Genomic DNA, 20,278 nt, shown 5'->3' on the forward strand with positions numbered 1-20,278 from the left:
CAAACAGCTGACTGCTCACCCTTACTCATCCTTTTACCCTCCACTCATCCTTTTACCAGCGTGTACTTTCTGCAAGCTCTGTACTTAGCATTTTCCATGTGCTGGGTAGAATGTTCTGCGCTAACTTTTTGGTTTGGTTTTCTAGCCATACGGCAGGAGTTGAGTAGGATCAGTACAACATGATTGCAAAGCATTTGGACGGTACTAAGAATGCTAGGAAGATTGAATCATTTCTGAGTGTACCAAGGTCACACAAGATGGTGAGAGAGGACACCGACACTGTCTTTGTTCTTATACCCTTTTTATTAGCAGACTCAGCACACTTTGAAGCTTGCTGCTGCCTTGGATTTGCTTCATTTTAAAAGTCTTAATCTAAAGAATATTAAATTTTAAATTTCTGGATTTTTTAGATTTCATCTGACACTGCACATTGGATTTGTCAGCCTTTTTTGTATTTTGTATTTGCTTATTTAAATGTATTACCTTTCTTTTTAGTAGTAGATAAGAACACATGTGAACCATTTGCTTTTGATAGATGACTTCAAAGTAATTTTATTAGTAGTCTGCAATGTAAATGAAGATCCTTTGCCAACAGAAATGTATTGTGGCATCACCAGAAGAAAAGAGACATGTTAGTTGTCAGCCAACAAGTTCTTTGTCTCAGAGTTATCACAATATTAAAAAAAAATGGTACGTCTGCATCACAGTATCTGTGTTCATATTGGTAATAAACTGTTTATTGTCCACATGGCCCTGCCTTTGTTTATACTGTAACCCCTCCAGCTTCTCCACCTTAATGTCACCTGGGTACGTTTCCTCGCTGGCTTGGGGAGGGTGGTGATGAAGACTCACCTGGAGAGTGCGGAGGTCAGGGGAGGATGATGGCTTATGGCTGCCTCAGGCCACCCCTAACTGTCCTGCTCTATCTCCTCAGTAAGAACAAACCCCACCCATCCCATCACTTGCACCTGTATGGGCTTTTGGAAGGAGAGGGGGTCATTCAGAGCAAGGCTGCTGAAGGTATTAGGGCAGCACAGCCACAGCAAAGCAGAAATCCCACATGCAGTGCTGCTGAACTAGAGGCTTATGGGAGTCACTCATTTAATATTTCATGTTTCCATCTGTTAACTCTGTGCAGGCTTTTTTTTTTGTGGCAACTGAGGTCTCAGAAATGAGTACAGGACACTGCACCAGCATGGCTGAGCACTTCATCACACACTTGCTCTTACCTATCAGGTCACATGTGTGCTTTGCTTTGCTACCATTCTTTCTACCAGTGAAATCTTGAGAATTTCTGCTCAACTTGGTTTGGTGTGAGATTTACAAGGCAGCAGCCATCATACAATCTCCTTGACAGCTTTATGTAGAAGGCAAGAAGTGATGGGAGTTCAGCTGTAGAAATCAGTGTTTCCCCAGCCCCCTGCCTTGCTTTGGGCCTTCCCGATGGCTTCATGTTGTAAACCAGGCTGTTTCAGAGCCTCAGGAGCAATGGCCATTCTTCAGCCCTCAGGAAGGAACCAGGAGGTTGCTGTGGGGCCCTGCTGGAGCAGGGCTTGGGCCAGGGCTCAATTCCATTCCTTCTCACCCAATTCCACGATCCTGCATGGCTACCTTCAAGCAGTAGGATGCCCAGGAGGGCATGGGTGGGGCAGGCTTGCTGGTTACTTATAAACTTTTATCTGCTTTGGCTTGGAGAGCTTGCAATTGTCCTTCAGCAGTCTTCAAAGTCACTCCATCTGTCTTCTAGAAAACATTTTTTTTTTCCAGTTAGATTGTAAACTAACTACTAGATAACTGGGGGAAATTTAAGCTTAATTGAAGGTCAATCTCCAGTCTAAGCCTGACATCTGTTAGCTGTTTAGTGCTGGCTTCCCACCTGGTTAGAGAAAGATAGACGGCAGGATAAGATGTTCATGTGGGAACTACAGCAGAAAGGCATGGATGTGAAACACAACACTACAGCTCCAGGAGAAAGAGCCTTACTGGTAGGAAGAACACGGCCAAACATCAGTCAAGTTTGTTATAGTCTGCTGTATATGATACAATAGCTCATGTGTTTCTTAATTATAAAACCATTTCATGGAGTAATTAAGGTTGCAAAAGACCTCTAAAATTGTTTAGTCCAACCATCAACCCACACCAACCATACACCTCAGTGCCATACCTCCACACTTCTTGAACATCTACAGGGACAGTGATCCCCACCCCCCCAACTCCCAGGGCAGCCTGTGCCAATGCAGTACAGCTCTTCCTAAGAAGAAACTTTTCCTAATATTCATCTGGAGCCTTTGCAGGTGCAACTTAAGGCCTTCACCTCTTGACCTATGCCATTTCATGGCATACTTGAAACAGCAAATGTTTATCCAAACTGCTGCCTCACATATAGCCACAATCATTCTGGGAAAGTCTCCATTAACCTTTTTTAGGCTTGATAAAGTTGAGCCCCAGCTCAGTTCATGTTTTACCTTGGAGCGTGGCACTGCACCTACAGTCAACAATAACCACACTGTCACCCAGGCTGAGTACAGCCTGGATACAGTATGACCCTATAGTAACACCAGCAACCTGCTGTAAAAGAGCTTTTCTTACCCTCCTTTGCAGGCCTCCTGTCATTAAGACAATTAACTGAAGTTTGCACGGGGCCATTTAATGGGAGCAGAGTCGCAAGGTACACAGGATGGGCAGGGGGGCTTGGCTGGTAGAAGCAGTAACACCTGCTCCCATCTCCAGGTGCTCACTCAGCATTATAAATCCATCCCAGATTGCTGAAGTTCTGAGTGCATCTGTCAGGTCCTAAGGGTAGAGAGCAGCTGTGATCAACCTCACCAGGAGAGCAGTGACCCTCTTAACTGGTGCTTTGCTGCTTGAGAGCACAGCAGGTACCAGGACTTCCAGCACCTTCAAATCTCTCTGCAGAACGGGTGGACTGTGACAAAGCAGAGTGGGAACACAGCTGCTATGCAGGTGAGAAACAGCCAACAACTTTGGTTACCCTCAGTTTATAGTGTAGCCTCTATGTCAGGCTTGGCTATTAACATACGCATCGTGTAGATTAATGGCATTGTGAAGCACCTAAGGGAGCTAGAGGAAAGTCAGTTTCAACAGAGGAGTAATGCAATGGTCGGAATGAGGAACACAGAATAATCTTTAATACTGTTTTTATGTTTGCTTACTAAATTGGCTGAGAATTGTGAAACAGTTTGATATGGACACTGGAAGTTGAATATCTGATCATGAAGTGTCAGAAGGACTGAGACAATCTACTGCCAAAAGGTCATACCAGTATGACTCACTGGATGCAGTGCTGTAGGAGGCAGGAACAAAACCCTGTTTATTGAGGAAATCAGGCATTCCAAGCCCAGTAATGATCTTTGAGAGATCAACATAAAATAAATTATTCCCCATTTGTAATGTATATGGATTTCTAGAAGAAAACAAGGTCAAAACCACTAGAGGGATTAAACTGTCAGTTCATAGGAGGATCTTTGTAGATATGTTCTCTTTTAGCCATTTAGTAAGGATAGATGTAAGTAGTCAGCTTTCCAGAGTGCGGAGGGTTACTAGATGACATCTCAACTCCTAACTCCCAAGAAATTGTTCAGTAAATTCTGCATGGAGAAAGGTATGGTGACTAAGGTTTTTTGATGAAACGCTATTATTGAGGGTAGCCAGAAGCTGGTGGTTGGAGAAGAGGCAGGAAGATGGAATTGCTCCAAGGGCTGGAGATGACAGATCTAGGTCAATGTCAATAGCGCAATATACAGCATGTAGGGAGAGAAACAACACCAGATCTATGTCCTGGTTATATCCCCTTATCACTATGAGTGATGACTTTTATAGCTGGAATATCACATGCTTCCTGATTGCTGAGTTAGTTCCCATTGAATCACAGAGAGAAAAAATTAGAATTGCACTGCAAGTGGTTAGGAAAAATGTCACCATAACATTTCCAGTGTCTTCAATGATAGCTATTCCTAACTCCTATTCACAGAAATTGGTACAATACACAGAAGATCAAGAAAGATGATCAGGAACAGTAAAAGCCCTTATAAGGAGCAATTTAAACTAGAACCCTTCCACTCCCAGAGGGGCTTCTAGTAGTGAGAGATATGAGGAAAGATGAAATTATGAACACTGTTGAAAGAATGAGTGGGAAAGGATCAGCCATTCCTCACAACACGAGCTGTGGTATGCCATATTGCTGATCAGTGAGCTGAAGATTAAAGAAAGGGTTTTTCCGCATCACAGTTCAACTCTGCCAGTAAGTTACACTGAACACCAGGTACTAAGAACAGAAATGGCTCAGGAAAGGTTTAGAAAAAGCCCTGAAATAGAGGTCAAACAGCAGCTAACAAAATATTGATTCAGATATACAAAAAATACATACACATTCCATTTCATATACAAAATCACTGCAAGCATCTATTGTCAGGCACAAAATATTTAGGCAATTTGAAGGCACTCTCGTGTTCTCTAGAAAGTATCATTTGCTACTGCATGCCAGTCATCCCTGCTTTCATGGTCCTATGCATGCAAAGCATCTACATCTAACTTGGCATGAAGAGAAACCAGTTCTACCCTACACACAAGCACGTCCATTCACGCAACAAACATTCTTCATTGCAGACCAGGCCAAAACTCCACATTGGACACACATGTCCCAGGAAGTTACTTCTAAGCCTAGACCAAGATTCATGTGAATGTATCTTGCTCTCGTCTAGTTTTTCAAGATTGCATACAATATCCATTATTAAAAAGTATCAGTAGTTTTAAATAGTGCAGACACTCGTCCTCTTCATCCAAGGAGCACGTACCAATGCTACACCAAGCACACACAAGCATCCTTCTTCTTCTGCAGAGCACTCAAACCATTCAAACAAACAAAATGCCAGTGCAGCAGCTGCAGCTGGTCTGTTAGCTTTCTTTTGCCAGTTTGCATTTTCTCTTAACCCTTGAGTAAGGACCGATACTGTCATCAAATACAAAGTCCCACAGGACTCGGATCCAGGACTGGTGGTAAGGGAGGTTGTCATAGTATTCTGCTGCAATCTTCTTCACCTGGAAGAATAAAACAGAGAACGAGCTGTTTAGCTGCATGGTGTCAAGTGCACTCTGGTCTTATTTTTTAGATCTGATAGCACTGCTATAGCCTGAAGTTGTTATTGCTTGTGAGTTTCTGAAGCTCAAATGAGACAGACTTAAGTACATTTAGATACTTAGCAGATTTATTACACAAGGTTTGCCTAACAGTGTTAGGATTTAACAGATGATGAATCTCTGCCTTCAGTCAGAACCAAATCTCTCTCACTGGGAAGGTGGAGGATTTCCATAACAAGATGACTAATCCACCTCATAAATTGCCAGGACTCCAACACACCGTATTTAAAGCAGTGTTTGCCACTCATAATACTTCTCTGCAGAGGGTTCTGGGTAGGCGAGAAACAGCAATTGAGAAAATGCTGAAGACACAGTCTGGGCTGTGCTTCCTTAGTCTTTCCTCTGTTCCACTCCACTGATGCAAATCTGACTTCCTTCTCCATGTGGAGGAGATCCCAGGGTTGTCCCTCCTTCTCTGCCCATCGCTAGAAATGCTTCATAGTTCCTCAGCAGTTATCAGCCTGGCACAATTTTATTCCTGTTACAAATGTCCAAGTTTTACAACTGCTGCCATCCAGCCAGATGTTCTGCTCTTTTGAGACACACTTAGGAGAGCAGCTGGTACTGTACATTTAACAAAAAACTAGCTGGGCATTGCTTTATTAGAAGTCCACCCCCTAGATAAACAAGGCTCTGTACCAGAGCAGCTTGTCTTGCTGGGAAACATGACTTGTCCTTTTAAAAATACTGCAGAATTTTAAAACCAGTTGTGAGGAAGACAGTAAAGACTTCCAGTGAAACTCTGAAGTTGTGCATAAATTGCTGACTGGGAGGAGGCACTCAGCAGCATCCAATGCGTGATGACGTAGTCTTAATACAGCACTTTGTGGAAAGGTAAGAATGACAGCAGGAATTAAATCATAAGCCTGTACTGCTCATGATGGTTACATCGCTAGCTGAGCTTCCTGGCAGACAGCTCCTGTGACGTAGGTAGGCAAGGCACAAGTCTTGTTAGGCACTTCTGTGCACCCCTCGTGCTGGTGGTTGTGTTGGAGGTGGAAGATTCAGCCCAGGTCTGATTATGTTCGATCTGTCACTGAATAACTCTGGCTTCCTAATTATTTCTTACATCTTGCTTTAAAGCATTGGTCTGTACTTCAGATGTGATTCATTTTCGACATGATTCAGATAGAGTTTCCCCTTAGAAGCATCTGTTAATGGCTACAAGAAGGGTGATGTCCAGGCACTGGGTAGGATCTCTGGAAAAGCAGATTTAGAACTCTGCTCAGCTCCTGTGACCACAGTCAGAAATAATTTAATGTGAGTAAGTGAAACAGATGATGAGAGGAAAGGCTGTTCAGACAGTATGCTCCCTGGGTGAATGAAAGTCACTGCTGAGGCAAAGTGATGGAGGAGTTGCTTGTTCACCAAGCACGTCAGTTTAGCACTGCATGGTCTGGTGGCATCTCATTTTGAATAAAACCTTGGTGGGGAAACCATAGGAGGTGGCCAAGGGCTTGCTCTGGAGCAGGTTATCCTGGATCAGCTTGGGACAGTGGCTCTTTGCTCCTGCTTGCCTTTGTGCTCAGCAGCACTTGGTGCAGGAAGGCTGGCAGCATGTGCACCTTTTGCAAGTTCTCTGCACTCCAGGCAAGAAAACTACATGAGGTGTATGAAAATGAGGGAGAGAAGAGAAACCATGATGAAATGTTTTTGATAAAAGAATGGTGTAGAGGGAAAATTTAGTGAATGCAGTTAGGGAGGTGACATCTGAAGGATTTTCTTATGGAAAGGACATGGAAATTTGTTTGGTGCCTCTTTCCATTTTGCCATTGCATGGGAGAAAAAAAAAAAACAAGTGAACAAATTTATCTTCTGCCATGGATGCACACAAGAACAGTTTGCCTGTTGCTATTTGTCTCAGCATCTCCATGTGCAAAACAAAACAGCCTCCTCTTTACTGTCAACACAGAGTACTGGTTAGGATCTGCTATATTAAATGTGCAGATTCCTTTTTAAGTATGATGTTAAAATACATCTGTTAAGTGTACTTTAGACTGGAAAGGTCATCCTCCATGTTGCATTCTGGTTGCAGAACAAAACCTGTGAATGGCAGTTTTTCCAGGTAGCAATTATTGCAAACATTGTTACCGTCATCTTAGAAAGGACTGTATTGTAATGCAGTATTTCTTGATCCTGCCCTTGGCTCCCCCATCCCAAACTCTCTGTATTGCATTGGAAAGGGTCCATTTGCTTCAGTTCCTGCCTCCCTTCTTACAGATCACAACTTGGAGACATTTGCTAGTTTCTGAATGGAAATTACAAAGGGACAACCCAAGACTAAATTCTGTAATAAGCTTAGTAAGCACCATGCACGTAGTGCATGCTTTTCTTCAATTAGATCAAGGTAGTAGATAATACATCACATCTTTTGGGTTTAAATTTTGCTTCTGGTCTTGTGTAGTACAGCAACAGGACACCCATCTTACTCCACAGTAGCAGATATTGTATAGTAGTATTACAACACAGGTGCTACAGACTCTCTCCTGGGGCAAAACAGAAGCTAGAAGTCCTCATGACAAGATGAAAAATTAGGTGTAGAATGCTAGAAAGCAGAGTACAGAAGGAACAGAAGTACAGAAGTTCCTTCTGTACTCCTTGACTGTAGGGGAAGGAGGAAAAACTCAAGCTAGCCCTCCTAGCCATCACAGGGTTAAGGAAATCTGCAATTCAACCAAAGTACATCTGCCATGTTTTCCAGTCTTGTCTGTCTAATAAAGTCTCATTTCATGCCATGTCTTTCACAAGCTTAATGAATAACTAGTTTGCCTCTGGTAATGTTACAGTTTTTACTGTAGTTTGTAGGAAGAGTACCAAGTTCCTCCTTGTTCTGTGTTCCCTCTCCTCAAAAGTATATTCAACCCTTCAGATAACGAAGAATCAATCTTCTTACTCCTTTGGTAAGCAACACGATATTTTGTTGTTTTAAAGCTTCACTTAAAGGCTAACCTAGTCGTAAGTCTATGGCTATAGTTTTTAGAGTAAGTCCTTCATTATAATGTTAAATTATAACGTTACAATTCATTATAATGTTAAAATATCTCTTGAGTAATCTCTCATTATACTAGTGGGACAAGTTCTTAGTGTGCACTCATGTCACTCATTTGCAGTCTCTATAAGCTTATGGCACAGCCCAATTCTTCCTCTTTCAAATGTGCCACAGTCCTAGGGTAAAGGTCTTTCCAGTGGCAAACATATTACTCAGAAAGCACATACTGGATGAAACACCCGTAATAAAGGAAAAAAATTTACTCTTCTGATAAGTAAATGGAAGACTCAGTTACTTTCCAAGCTTAAAATATTTTCTGATCTTAATTCTCCTCTCCGTTCACTCATGCAAGAACAAGGAAAGGACCTTTTTCCCAACATAAATTTGCCAATATTTGAAACTAAATACAATTAAACTATTAGAAGTTTGGGTGCTAAAGAGACAACAGAGTTACTGAGTGAAGGATCTGCTGGGCAGGTAAACAGGGGAAAGCAAGGGAGGTTTCTACCCCTATATGTCATTAAGTTCATACGTTACAGCTATCCACAGATAGCTAAATCCTGTCCCCCCTCCTTCCAAAGAACTTTTCTTCTCAATTTGCAGAGAAGAGCAGCCAACTTGTTTCAAGGGAAACACTATTTTCTGCAATAACTTTTTTGACAAAGAAGTTGTACCTCATAGTAGATTTTTCACTTGCTCATTTGCCAGTGACTCAATTTTTTCCATGTTGTTCTATCACATAAAAACGAATGACAAACCTCGTATTTCCTCTACCAGCAGGGCAAGTCTCAGGTGCCCTAGAGCTAGAAACAGATGAAGACAAGTTCATAAAATTCAGCTTATAACTCTATCCTCTTTACAGAGAAGTGCAGACACTTCCATCTGCTCACTGCCTTGAGGAGTTAGGCTAAACTATTTGTGATGTGGGTGGGGAAAAGCTTTTCAAGTTTCATTCAGGTCTGGAGCAACAATCCCAGCAAGTTCAATTCATCACTTGCTTCACTTGTCTGACGTAAGAGGTCTAACCTCCTGCTTTTGTATTTACATTTCAGTAAGCTAAGTATCTAAGCCTATCTAACAAGTTTGAACATTTCAAGCTAAAGCTAAGCCCAGTTCCTAGCTGAAGTACCAGATGTGTCAGCAAGAGGAGTTGGAGAACTTCACATGTAAATGCTGAAACCCATCAGGAACAGCCAACTTTTTCAGGAGAGAGTCAAGAAGGGGGGTGTTTAAAAAAAAAGATATAAATATATGCATATATATATAATATATATATATATTATTTTATTATTTATATATATATATACAACACACATTTGGTATACATGCTTTCTGCACTCTTCTACTGTACAAGAAATTATCTTGTTTCAAAACTCCTCTCAATGTTTCTGTAATTAAGAAAATAGGTTATTGATAAATCAGTGTTTGGACTAGACAATCTTAGAAGTCTTTTCCAACCCCTATGATTCTATGACTCTAACATCAACTCATAAAATGGGGTTCCCAAACTCAATTTTCCTGGATACACCATCATAGAAGTTGAGTCATGCAGTAGTGTAGGGGTCACAGCACCATAATTTCAGCCCTGCCTCCTCCTCACAAGGAAGTTCCAGCAGTAGCTTCCAACAGGCAATGTTTCCTTCCAACCGTGCCAGAGGATTTGGGTATAGGTGTAATGTGCTGTAGTCACATCCCTTTGGCACTGTGAGCACAGCTGCTGAGGAACTCTCGTATTAAAATCCAGAAGAGCAACTACATAGCTGGCAGTGGATTCAAAACTGTTCCTGGACACCTGGGCTTTCAAAATTTGATTCCCACAACTGATAAAATGTAAACAAAAAAGATTTGATTTTAAAAGAGTAAAGCCACAGCATTTTCCCAATGACAGGCCAGGCAGCCTCAGTTTCAGTGGGTGGGGCAGCAGAGCTAAAACAAGTCATGGAGAGCAGGAATTTATTTTCTTCTGTTATTTGTAGCAAGTTGGAACATGCTCCAATACTTATGTCATCTCAAAAAATAGAAAGATTTTTGTTTGATGTTAATTAAGCAATGTAGTTAATATATAGATTGATCATTAGACAAGTTTCAAGTAGTGATTTCCTCCTGTCTCACTTTAGATGAGCCTTTTACACTTTGAAGAGTCAAGAACAGATAGATGAGGGAAGTAGAGAAATTCAGACTATTGCTAAAGGATCATATAATGCAAACAAACAAACAAACCTACCAGTTCACTTGAGATTATGATGTACTTACCATTGGCAACTTGCTTCCAGGAATGCTGGGGAAATCATGGTGCTCCATGTGATAGCCCACATTAAAGGTGAGCCAGTTCAGAGGTCCATAATAAGAATATGTCTCATATCCTTTTAAGAACATGTAGTGTTCTGCTATGAAGTGCCCAGATATGGGATGTAAGCCCATGCAAAGAATTGTACCTGCTATTAAGTAAATAATAGGTTTGAGTCCCCAAAGATAGAAAATAATAAAATCTACAGAAAACTGCACAAGGGCATTAAATATTTCCATCTGTGTAATTGCTTTGGGGTTCACATACAGTGGTCTCAGACTGTAGAATAGAGGTTGGAGGAAGAGCCAAAGCAGTTTCCGAAGTGGCGTACAGAAGAACCAGCCTTCAAAATCTGTAGGAATGTCCACATCCAGGCTGTCCCCACCAAGGTACCGATGGTGGTCTATGTGGTATTTCTTGAAGGAAGCAGAGTAAGGGACACCAACTGGCAAGTTGGCAAAGACTGCAAACCATCGGTTCCACTTGGCCTGCTTGTTCCCAAAGGCGACATTGTGTGAAATATCATGGATGGCTAGGGTCAATGAATGGTTGATGCAACCCCCAAAAGCATAAGCCCAGAAGAGAATCCATTTCCAAGATAAGTCTTTCACCAGATAGCATGCTAGAAACTGCATGAAAACCATTCCAGATACAATCCATTTCAAATGTGGATCTGGTCCCATCAGAGCCTTGATCCTTGGATATTTTGCTAAAGGGAAAAAATGCAAAGAAAATCTCATTAACTCATGAAAATGTAAACACGACCACTGCTGGTGCTCTTTACTTTTTATCATCTTATGTTTGAGGCCCTAGTCTTATAAAACGGAAATTCCAAACCCACTACAGAAAAGGCTTCACTAATGTGTGGGTTTTGTTCCCATTTCTAGCATCGTGTCCAATATATGTGTGTGTGCACATGATGACCTCGATGGTCAACATGTGGCCCCGTTTATCTTCATGAGGATGAGTATTAATATCCCAGTGACCATCAGACTTAAGTTGTCACATTTTTTTACTTCCCTTTCTTTTTGCCTAGTCCAGATGCTATTTTCAACAGAAAAGAAATACAGATGCCTTGTTTGTAGCCCTTTCCATTCTCTGGTTTCAGACATACCAGCAGAGAAAGAAGGCCATGCAACAGGCTCTCCTGGTTTTACTCTGTGGTTATACAATAACTGCAGCATTAAGAAAAAGTAAGTGTTTGAGTGTTTGCCAGTGCTTGCAACATGCGCATGTCTTTACAAATACTAACATCACTAGAAAGTAAATAATATTATTGGGAATCTGTAAGATACATAATTTGTTGTCGTTGTTCCCATACTGCTGGGAGCCTGTCCTGAAGTCAATGAGCCTGTTCTCAAGTCGCGTACCAGAAACAGGCATGAAAGTCACATAGGCAATCCCACCACAGCTTCTCACAGTATAGAATCATAGACACATGAGTTAGACTTGCCAGATCACACTCATGCCAGTGCAGCACCATCTTACTGATCTTTGATTTGTTTTGCCATTCATTTGTTCTTTTAAGAAAATGCACAGAAGTGAAGCTTATCTTCTAGGAGCTGTTCGTTACTTCAGATCTCCTTACAAACTTCTCACATCTAACTTCCAGTATTAACTCTCATGTTAGCTTTTTTAGTTTTATGGCCTTTATTCACCTACTGACCTCTCTTCTTTTGTTCATATTCTGCAATTCTCAATAATTAACAGCTTTCATAAATAAGACTATAGGACAAGTCTCTCATTCTGAGCCTGAAGTTACACAGTGTGTCCCTACAAGTTTTACAGGCATATTTTATGAAAAGAAAATTAAGTTTCATCTGACTATTGTTCTGATACCAATGCCATTGTTATAACATTCAAGGCTGCGGCAACTTGCATCTGTGCAGCTGTATATACTACAAACAAGCACTGGAGATGATGCACTTCATGTGACCTTGCAAAGCAGTGCCAGGCACTGAGTAGATGGTTTTTATAGGAATGAACCTTGAGACATCTGCAGTAGTTCAGAGAGATCCAGCAGTACTTAAGGAAGCAGGTTGATGTGGTCATGCTCTGCAACTATTCCAACAGTTTTCAGCCTGCTGGTCACCTGTAGCTGAGCTTGACAGAGTCCAGAGACAATAAAGAATAAGTATGGTGGATGATGATGAGAAAAGGGGTATTCTCAATTCTTCCCCTTTTTCAGACAACAGGGCAAAATCTTCATCAGGAGTACTCAGGCAAGGGGGAAAGAAGTAGTGTAAGTTCACACTGTTCCAAAGTCAGCCTAAGTTTTTAATAAAAACCTCTAAGTAGTCCAAGTTTTTGTAACTTTAGAAACTATACTTTTTTCACACTAGAAATGCTAATATGCTGCAACTTATTCCCTGATACCTAGATAGGTACCAAATTTTAACACAAAGTGCCAGGATATCCACTTAGCTATGCTGTATGTTTCAGTTTGAGAACACAGAAAGTTTTGGACCAGTTTACTGTTGTTGCAGTTAAGGAGGATTGTAGTTTATAATCTTTTACGAGAGATGTCAAAGCAGCAACTTCTAACCAGCAGCAGCATTGTCTGCAAGCAGCACTGCACGTGGGTTGCATTTATCACAGGTAACAACTATGAAGTAATATGGTAGGGTTTAATATTAAATTCAACACATGATTAACTTCTATCCAACAGTAAATTTGTGTAATAGTTAAGCCAAAACACTATGCCTGTTTATCATTAATGCTGATAACCACTTCCTCATTCTGTGAAGGAGAAGCCCTGGGGAGGCTGACAGGTGGAACTGGAAGTATTGCAGGCTGAAGCCCCACTACTGGGGCAGTCTGCAGGGAAGCTTTCACATCAGGAGTATTGTAAATGCAAAATGTTGCATGCTGACCCTCCAAAACTTGAAGCAATGCTCTCTTCAATGAGATATGTCTGAGCTTGGATGTAGCGATCCTGATGACTGCAGTAATATATAATGCTTATGTGTGAAGATGTGACAACATAAGGATTATTGTTTCTCATTTTTCACTCATCTTTATGCCTTGAAGTTAGATGAAGGAGTTGGAGGAAGTCAAGATATAGCATTTACAATTGAAAAATGGGGACAACCTTCTGTGATAAGTGTCTGCAGATGACCAGTTGGGCTGTGCAAGCCAGGCATTAGCTGTCAGCAATCTGCACGTGCCAAAAGCAATAGAATCAGATACTGGGCCCTTGTGCAGAGCTGACCCATGAGCCACCAAGGAATACAAAACCTGTACAGCTATACTGTAAAGATCACCTTCATTTTCTCTGCATAGTATTTTTGGAAGTAAAAAGACACTTTCTCTCCCTCTCGAGCAGATGCAGAGATTTGCATCATGCTTCTCTTTTCCAAATCACTTTTGTTTTCTTCTTCCTGAGCACTTGTCCATTATTAATATGGCTGACTTCCATAAGGTCAGAGTCCATCTCTTTCCCAACAAGCACTGAGTCAGTACTAATACATGATGACAACCATAAAATGTAATTTATAGTGAGTTCTTAATTATCTATGATCATAGCATGGAGTGAGAACAGTAATATGAGAAAAGCAAACAAACAGTCAGCCATTGTAGATAAAAGGGAAAAGAGAATAAAGAAAGAGCACAAAGTTATGTGACCACACAGGATGTGGATTCATCCTTTAGAGTACAATGGGAACAGAATCAAAAGCATCAAATGCTTTTTGATTCTGTTCCCTCTCAGCTCCTTGGGTTCTTCACTGTGAATGGCTTTGACTGTACAATACTGCTTATCAGCAACTCCAAATATCGGACTGTTATCAACATTGTTTTTCTCATAGAACCAAAACATAGCAGACACTCTGAAGAAAACAGTCCAGTCCCACCTGAAACAAAGACACACATGCACTACTTCCAGTTGTCCAGGAGGAGCCAACAGATTGCCACAAAGAGGGCAGGGGTACTGGTATAGATGTACAGCAGTGCATAAACATGACTTCTCTCTCCAAAGTCAGCACATGGTGAAAAAGCAGTGCAAGCACTTTGGTACAGCATTCAGCTGTAGATAATAATTCTGCCCAATCCAACCAGCTCCACTATCTGCATTCCGTAATCTCAGAGCAACAGAAAACTCTAGTGGGGAAGACGAAAAAACAGCACTTCCATTGGTGCAGCAGTGTGGATGGAAGAACAGTGGCTGAGACCCAGATAGACTTCAGCAAGGGCAATAGAATTTCTCACTGATTTGTTAGTACATTTTGGCAGACACCAGATCTAGACATGGGCAGGAGATGGAGCTGTTCAGAACCACAGAGGTGGAGTTTTAAGGGAGCAGCAGTGCCCATATCTATGAGAAGCTAGTAGTAGCAAGAGAAAGAAATTATTTTCATCTTTTATTTGAATGCAGCAAGTATAGCCAAAGTTAGCACACAACTCAATATGATGTTATTAGCAGGTCTGTTAAAAGAGGGTGTAGGAGAACTGTTATGTCACAACCTGAACTGATTATTGAGCACCTGATGAAGAGAGTGGCTGGCCCAGGAAGCACAGGTGCAAGAGATTCACCCGTGCTTCCCACGTGACTGGAATGGGTGGACCCAGGGTCTCCCTGGGCTCATTTAAGGGTGAGCCTCGGAAGGGAGAATGTCTCCTGGATGAAGGCCATCTCTTGAAAAGGAGTGCTTTATGGCTGGAGAACCTATCACTAGGCAGGTGAGTCAACTTTTTCCTCTGTATGTGATTACTGATATTCCTAATGATGCTTTGCATAGTAGCACAAAGAACTTATCAGAAATAATTTTACTGATTCCAAGGACTAATTTTAGGGAAGAAAAAAACAACCTGGCAGTTATGATGCTGATGTCCTGACTACATTCTATTGCTGTGAGCCTGTGGCAGGTCAAATAGGAGACACTAGGCATGGGATGTTGGCTCTGCTTTACACTGGGGCCAATACTTGTACCAGAAATAAGCAAGTCAGTTTGCTGACATCATAGTATTTTGGTTTTCAGTAGCTTAGCTTGTGAATGTACTTGCAAAGAGCACAGTACATTTAAAGTGGTACTGAATTCAACCAAACATGTACTAGGGAACCGGTAAGACATATGTAGAAGATGGCATGACAAAAAATTCTGCTTTCTCTGTCCCCTTCAGTATGTAAACTGATAAGAAATCTTTCTGACCCAGCTTGTTAATAAGAGTTTTTACATTTCCATTATGCAAGAGGGCCTTAACCTTCTGTCACCCATGAATTCCTAGGTGGCTTTGTACTGCTAGGTTCAAGGTTGCTGGGTCACCCAGTGGTGTTCACCAGATGCAAAGTACTGCGTGGTGCTGATAAATGAAACAGTGTCAGCACTACAGCTACAACAGCTGTGATCTATTTGTACTTGTTTAGTAGTTGATTAGAAGTTAAAGGGTAGAGGACAGCTAAAAGAGTGTTCCCAACTTCCTCACACAAACTCATGCAACATAAACTACGCTGAAACTTTCAGTTGCATTTAACACATTGTCAGCAGAAGATCAGGAGAGCCTACAACACTGACTTTATACCCATGTGATTTATATTACATGTGATCCCCAAAGGGAATTGGCATGAGAACTTGCACATCGGTGGCAGTGCTGTGCCCACATACTGCAGTATAAAAGGGAAACAGGCTCCTTGTTTCTTTGCCAGAAGCATATACAATTCAGAGCTTTGATATACTGAGACATGTACCTTTCATGTTTTAGTAGGTACAGTTCATCAGACTTTTCCTAAGTATGCAGTTTAAATAGGCAATATGAGAGTCAGCTGTAAGAAATACTAATCTCTAAATAAATGAGAAACTTTCCTCTTGGCTGAAAACTATTATTTCTAAACTAGCTAAATGCAAAAACAAAATGGATTCAGGCATTTTCATTTTGAGCTCCCTCACTCCACTGCTGATAAATTAATATCTTAGTCCTCCTACAGAATGAAGTATATATGAAACACCTGTGTCATCTCCCTACCAAATAACTTGCTGAAGAGTCAAGTATATAACCATGCTTGAGTGTTAGATCTTATTTGGTTGTTCCTATCCTACTATGAGCAACACTGATTGAGCCTTCATCCATGGCAGAAAAACAATGCTTCTCTAAGGATCCCGATACATTTTTCTGACCAACCTGAAGTAATTTTATTAAGTTTAGATCCAACCCACAGCACAAACAAGGTCTCATTCTTTCCATTCCACAATATATTACTCATTGCTTGCATTTGGAAGACTGTTTGCAGATGAAGTGACCGCTCACTGTATGCTTATGGTGTTGCTCAGATGTTGGTAATAATTCTGATTTCTTTTTTTCTCTCAAGTTAAGAAAAACCCACAAAACTCAATGCTTCAACACTATGATGATCTTGCATGGGAACTATATGTGCTTTAATCTAGCAGACACTTACTTCCAACGAAGTAGACATCTTAATTCTACCAGAAGTCAGTATTCTCTCTACTTTCTACCCAGTATCTCCCTCTAATATCACTTGTGTAACTATCCAGCAAGGCTATGCAGATGTAAGACTTTCCATCAGGTTAGTTTTCAGCCAGTTATTTCCCTGATAGAGTCCACCACAGCACTACGCAAATCTCAGTTCTGGTACATGACAGCAACAGGATTTTCACCAACAGGAGGGTGAGAGGGAAGCAATGAAATAATTTAATTAACTGAAAAATGCAGGTAAAGTTAACATGAGTTCAAGACTAACACTGAAGTATCAGCTTGGAAAAGAGAGTTCCTTAACATTTTAAGCAGCAGCTAGTACCTACGCAGTGCAAGCTAGAGTTTTAGGGGTAGATACTACAAAGACAAAAAGTACTATCTCTCCCCTGTGCAAAATGTCAGTCTATTTGCTGGCATAATTGTGACAGTTAGGAACTGTATCCCTTGTAGACTCATCTATTGCAACAGGCTTACTGTTAGCTAGCTTATAGCCAGTGCAGTTGCAGTACACAGCAGAACTGCTTGATGGATAACCATCTACCTCAGAGACAAATCCTGGGTTATACCTGCTGGGGCTGCTGTCTAGGAATCAGTGTAACTGCTGCAAGCAGAAAGCTTGAAAGACTGGAACTTGAAACTCATGTTTGAGTGATTAAAAATGTCTCTGTCATCACCAACGAAGTCATGGACACACTGGGGCTGCTAACGATCAAACCAGGACATGAAACTCAGCTAGCCTATAGAAACATGCTGGAACACCAGTGTAAGAAAATACCACTTCTGTAAAAGGAAACTGCCTGATGTGCTTGTCAGTCTCCCTGTACTTTTTTTCCTAATAGATGACTCTTAATTTGCATTTCAATCAAGTAGCCATACCTCAGGGAGACCAACATTTCCAGAAGCTACAACCTAAACAGAAAACAATCAAGCTTTAGTGCTTAACTACTAAATCATTAACCTACAGGGAGGAAAGTACTTCCTTTATCAGCAAAGAATGCTTCTGACCCTAAAGCAATGCTATATACAGAAATGTAAATTACATGGATATTTCTAGGTATATATTAAGATTCAAGAGGAGCACTCCACCGAACAGACACCAGACCTTTGGTGAGGACACTAGGTACTGGGGGATTTTTTGACCTTCCTGCTTTGAGCAATACAGTCTCAGTGATTTATACCAACAGCATATGGAATAGCATGATAATTTCAATGACTTTTGGCAACATTTCAGCACTCATGACCCTTCTGCCCTGTCAGATGCAGGTTGTTCTGCCCAGCTTTTCTCAATCTCCATTTCCAGTGCCACAGCAGCACCAGAAAAGTGGGAGCAAATGCTCCTGCTAAAAGCTCACCCAGAGTTCCCATAACCAAAAGGATCGGCAGCACAACAGCCAGAGGCTTTATTTTATATAACTACATCATTTGCCTCTCATTACTGCAGAGAAAAATAATTATTTTTCCAGATATAATTTAACATGGAGCAGGATATTCTGCCATCATAACTATGCCGGAAATGTTTTTCTAATTTAGAGTAATCCTACATTAATCCATGGGAGTGCGGAGGAGCAGCACCTGATTACCACAGCCCCAGCCTCTTCCTTCATGAAAAGGAAACTTAAAAACTTCATCCTACTGATTAGCTGGAAGGAAAAACCAAGCAAAATCTCCTTTACTGATTAAGTGTTGAAGCATATTTAAGAAATATGCAACTATATTCTGTACCAGTTCTGAGTTACTGGTTGTTCAGAAAACCCTAAACTTCCCAAGTCCCTGAAACAAAAGTAAAAGCCTCCCCAACCCCACGTGCTTATATGCATGTTTATATGAAAATCCAGACAGTGGGGCTCTATTAGCAGCAGGAGGGCTTTCTGATGTTCTCCAGTGAACGCTCACTTGCACCCTCCTATTTATTTTACTGTGCTACTAAAAATTGCATTTAGGAGAAGCCCCAACCAGCTTGCCCTGCGTTGAATTGAGTAAATTGGAGTAATGCAGCAAACTGAGCTGGAAGTGGAAATTGTGAACATAGTTTAAAAGAAACTCATGAGAATCATATAGATCACATATCATCATATAGGAGCGGTTCATACGTTGTCATATAGGAGAAGGGATGAAATGCTACAGATGAAAAAGGGGATTCCCCATGGCCTTCCAACATGTACATGGGGTGTCCGTGCAGAAGCAGCTGCGAACTGAAGGAAGCATAGCCACAGGCATAGTACCCGCATAGCCCAGCCCAGCCCACAGCACTGTGAGCTCGTGCAGAGCAGCCCCCCGACGTACCCAGGATCTCCTTCCTGCGCTGCGTGTGGGGCTGCTCGGTATAGACCCACTCGAAGTCCCCGCGAGTGACACGATTCCCCATGGCTCCAGCACTGTACCCCGCTCTAAGCCGCGCTCATTTATAGCTCCGCGAAGGGGCGGTGCCGGGTGCTCGGAGGCGGCCCGAGAGGTGTGCGGGGAGGGAGGATGGCTGCAGGGCACGGGGGTGCAGCGGAACCTGCAGCTGCCATCACCTTCCGAGGTGCCCTCGGGGGCAGCAGCACCGCAGTCCGTAGGCACGCGCTTCGAGGAAAGGCTTTGGGTAAGCGAGGGGAATCCAGATCCTGTAAAGCTAGCGCCTCAGCCTGAAGTGGGATGCGATTTAGGGCATGAGAGCTCCTCCCAGCTCGTAGAACCTGCAATGACGCAAAGGTGACCAACACCTGGTGCACATCTCCTTGGTGCTCTGGTGAGAGCTGCCCCAGCAGCATCCAGCCCTCGGCTGGGTCATGCTCCTGGGAGCGCGGTATGGGGAATCGTGCTCTGCCCTTGGCAGTGAAGTCAGGCAAAAGGCTTTCTAAGCTTCAGACTCCTCTCCAGCCTCTGATTCACAGGGAGAGGTCACCTGTGTTACAAAGGGATGTTTCTCCACACAGAGCTCCAAATTAAAGCACTGCTTTTGTTCCCGTTGCAACCTTGTACAAGTCTGTACCTGAGCCACTGTCTGCCCTCCACACTCACTGTTCCTTGATGTGCACCTTCCACTGACCACATCCTGCCGGGAGCAGCTCCACAACCCAGAGACAATCTTATGCCCTTATGTTCCTGATCCTAAAGGATCTCTCCAACTCCCTCCTTACTCTTATCCTTAGCAGTGCCTATCACTGTGTTGCAAGTAGCAAAAAAAACCAAACAAACAGCCCTGAAAACATGAAACAAACATGAAACAGCTGTGTAAAAACATGTAGGCTAAAAAATAAAACAACACAAAACAGACAAAACAAAACCCCCGTAATGTCTGCTATACAACTTTAGGGCTTCAATTTTTCAGCACTTTATATATATGTTTTCCCCTTGAGTGATCTGAATTTAAGCTCTTGAACAATGCAGGTTGAGTGGAAAGAGTGCCATGTAAAGGTAAGCAGCTTTGCCCAGAG

General features: G+C 41.9%; 2 protein-coding genes and 1 long non-coding RNA gene across 15 annotated transcripts in view; 2 read left to right on the forward strand and 1 right to left on the reverse strand.

Moving 5' to 3' along the window:
- Positions 1-748, forward strand: part of EVL (Enah/Vasp-like) — a 128,756-nt gene extending 128,008 nt beyond the window's left edge. For all 13 annotated transcript variants that reach the window (NM_001389387.2, XM_046941831.1, XM_046941834.1 and 10 more), the window contains one exon: positions 146-748. In NM_001389387.2, coding sequence (NP_001376316.1) covers positions 146-183 — 38 coding nt within the window. In that variant the 3' untranslated portion in view covers positions 184-748. The remainder of the gene's footprint in view (positions 1-145) is intronic.
- DEGS2 (delta 4-desaturase, sphingolipid 2) lies at positions 522-19,243 on the reverse strand. Its single transcript, XM_421364.8, has 3 exons — positions 19,143-19,243; positions 10,400-11,142; positions 522-5,058 (listed from the first exon to the last, which is right to left on the reverse strand). Exons 1-3 carry the CDS (start codon positions 19,222-19,224, stop codon positions 4,915-4,917), a joined length of 969 nt encoding a protein of 322 aa, XP_421364.3. The 5' UTR covers positions 19,225-19,243; the 3' UTR covers positions 522-4,914.
- LOC121113246 lies at positions 5,422-20,038 on the forward strand. The gene is made up of 2 exons (XR_005860082.2): positions 5,422-8,057; positions 11,542-20,038. It is a non-coding gene; the product is annotated as an uncharacterized LOC121113246 (long non-coding RNA).
- Positions 20,039-20,278: the final 240 nt, after the last annotated feature.

Source organism: Gallus gallus, chromosome 5 (assembly GCF_016699485.2).
Source record: "Gallus gallus isolate bGalGal1 chromosome 5, bGalGal1.mat.broiler.GRCg7b, whole genome shotgun sequence".
In the NCBI taxonomy this organism is placed as follows: domain Eukaryota; kingdom Metazoa; phylum Chordata; class Aves; order Galliformes; family Phasianidae; genus Gallus; species Gallus gallus.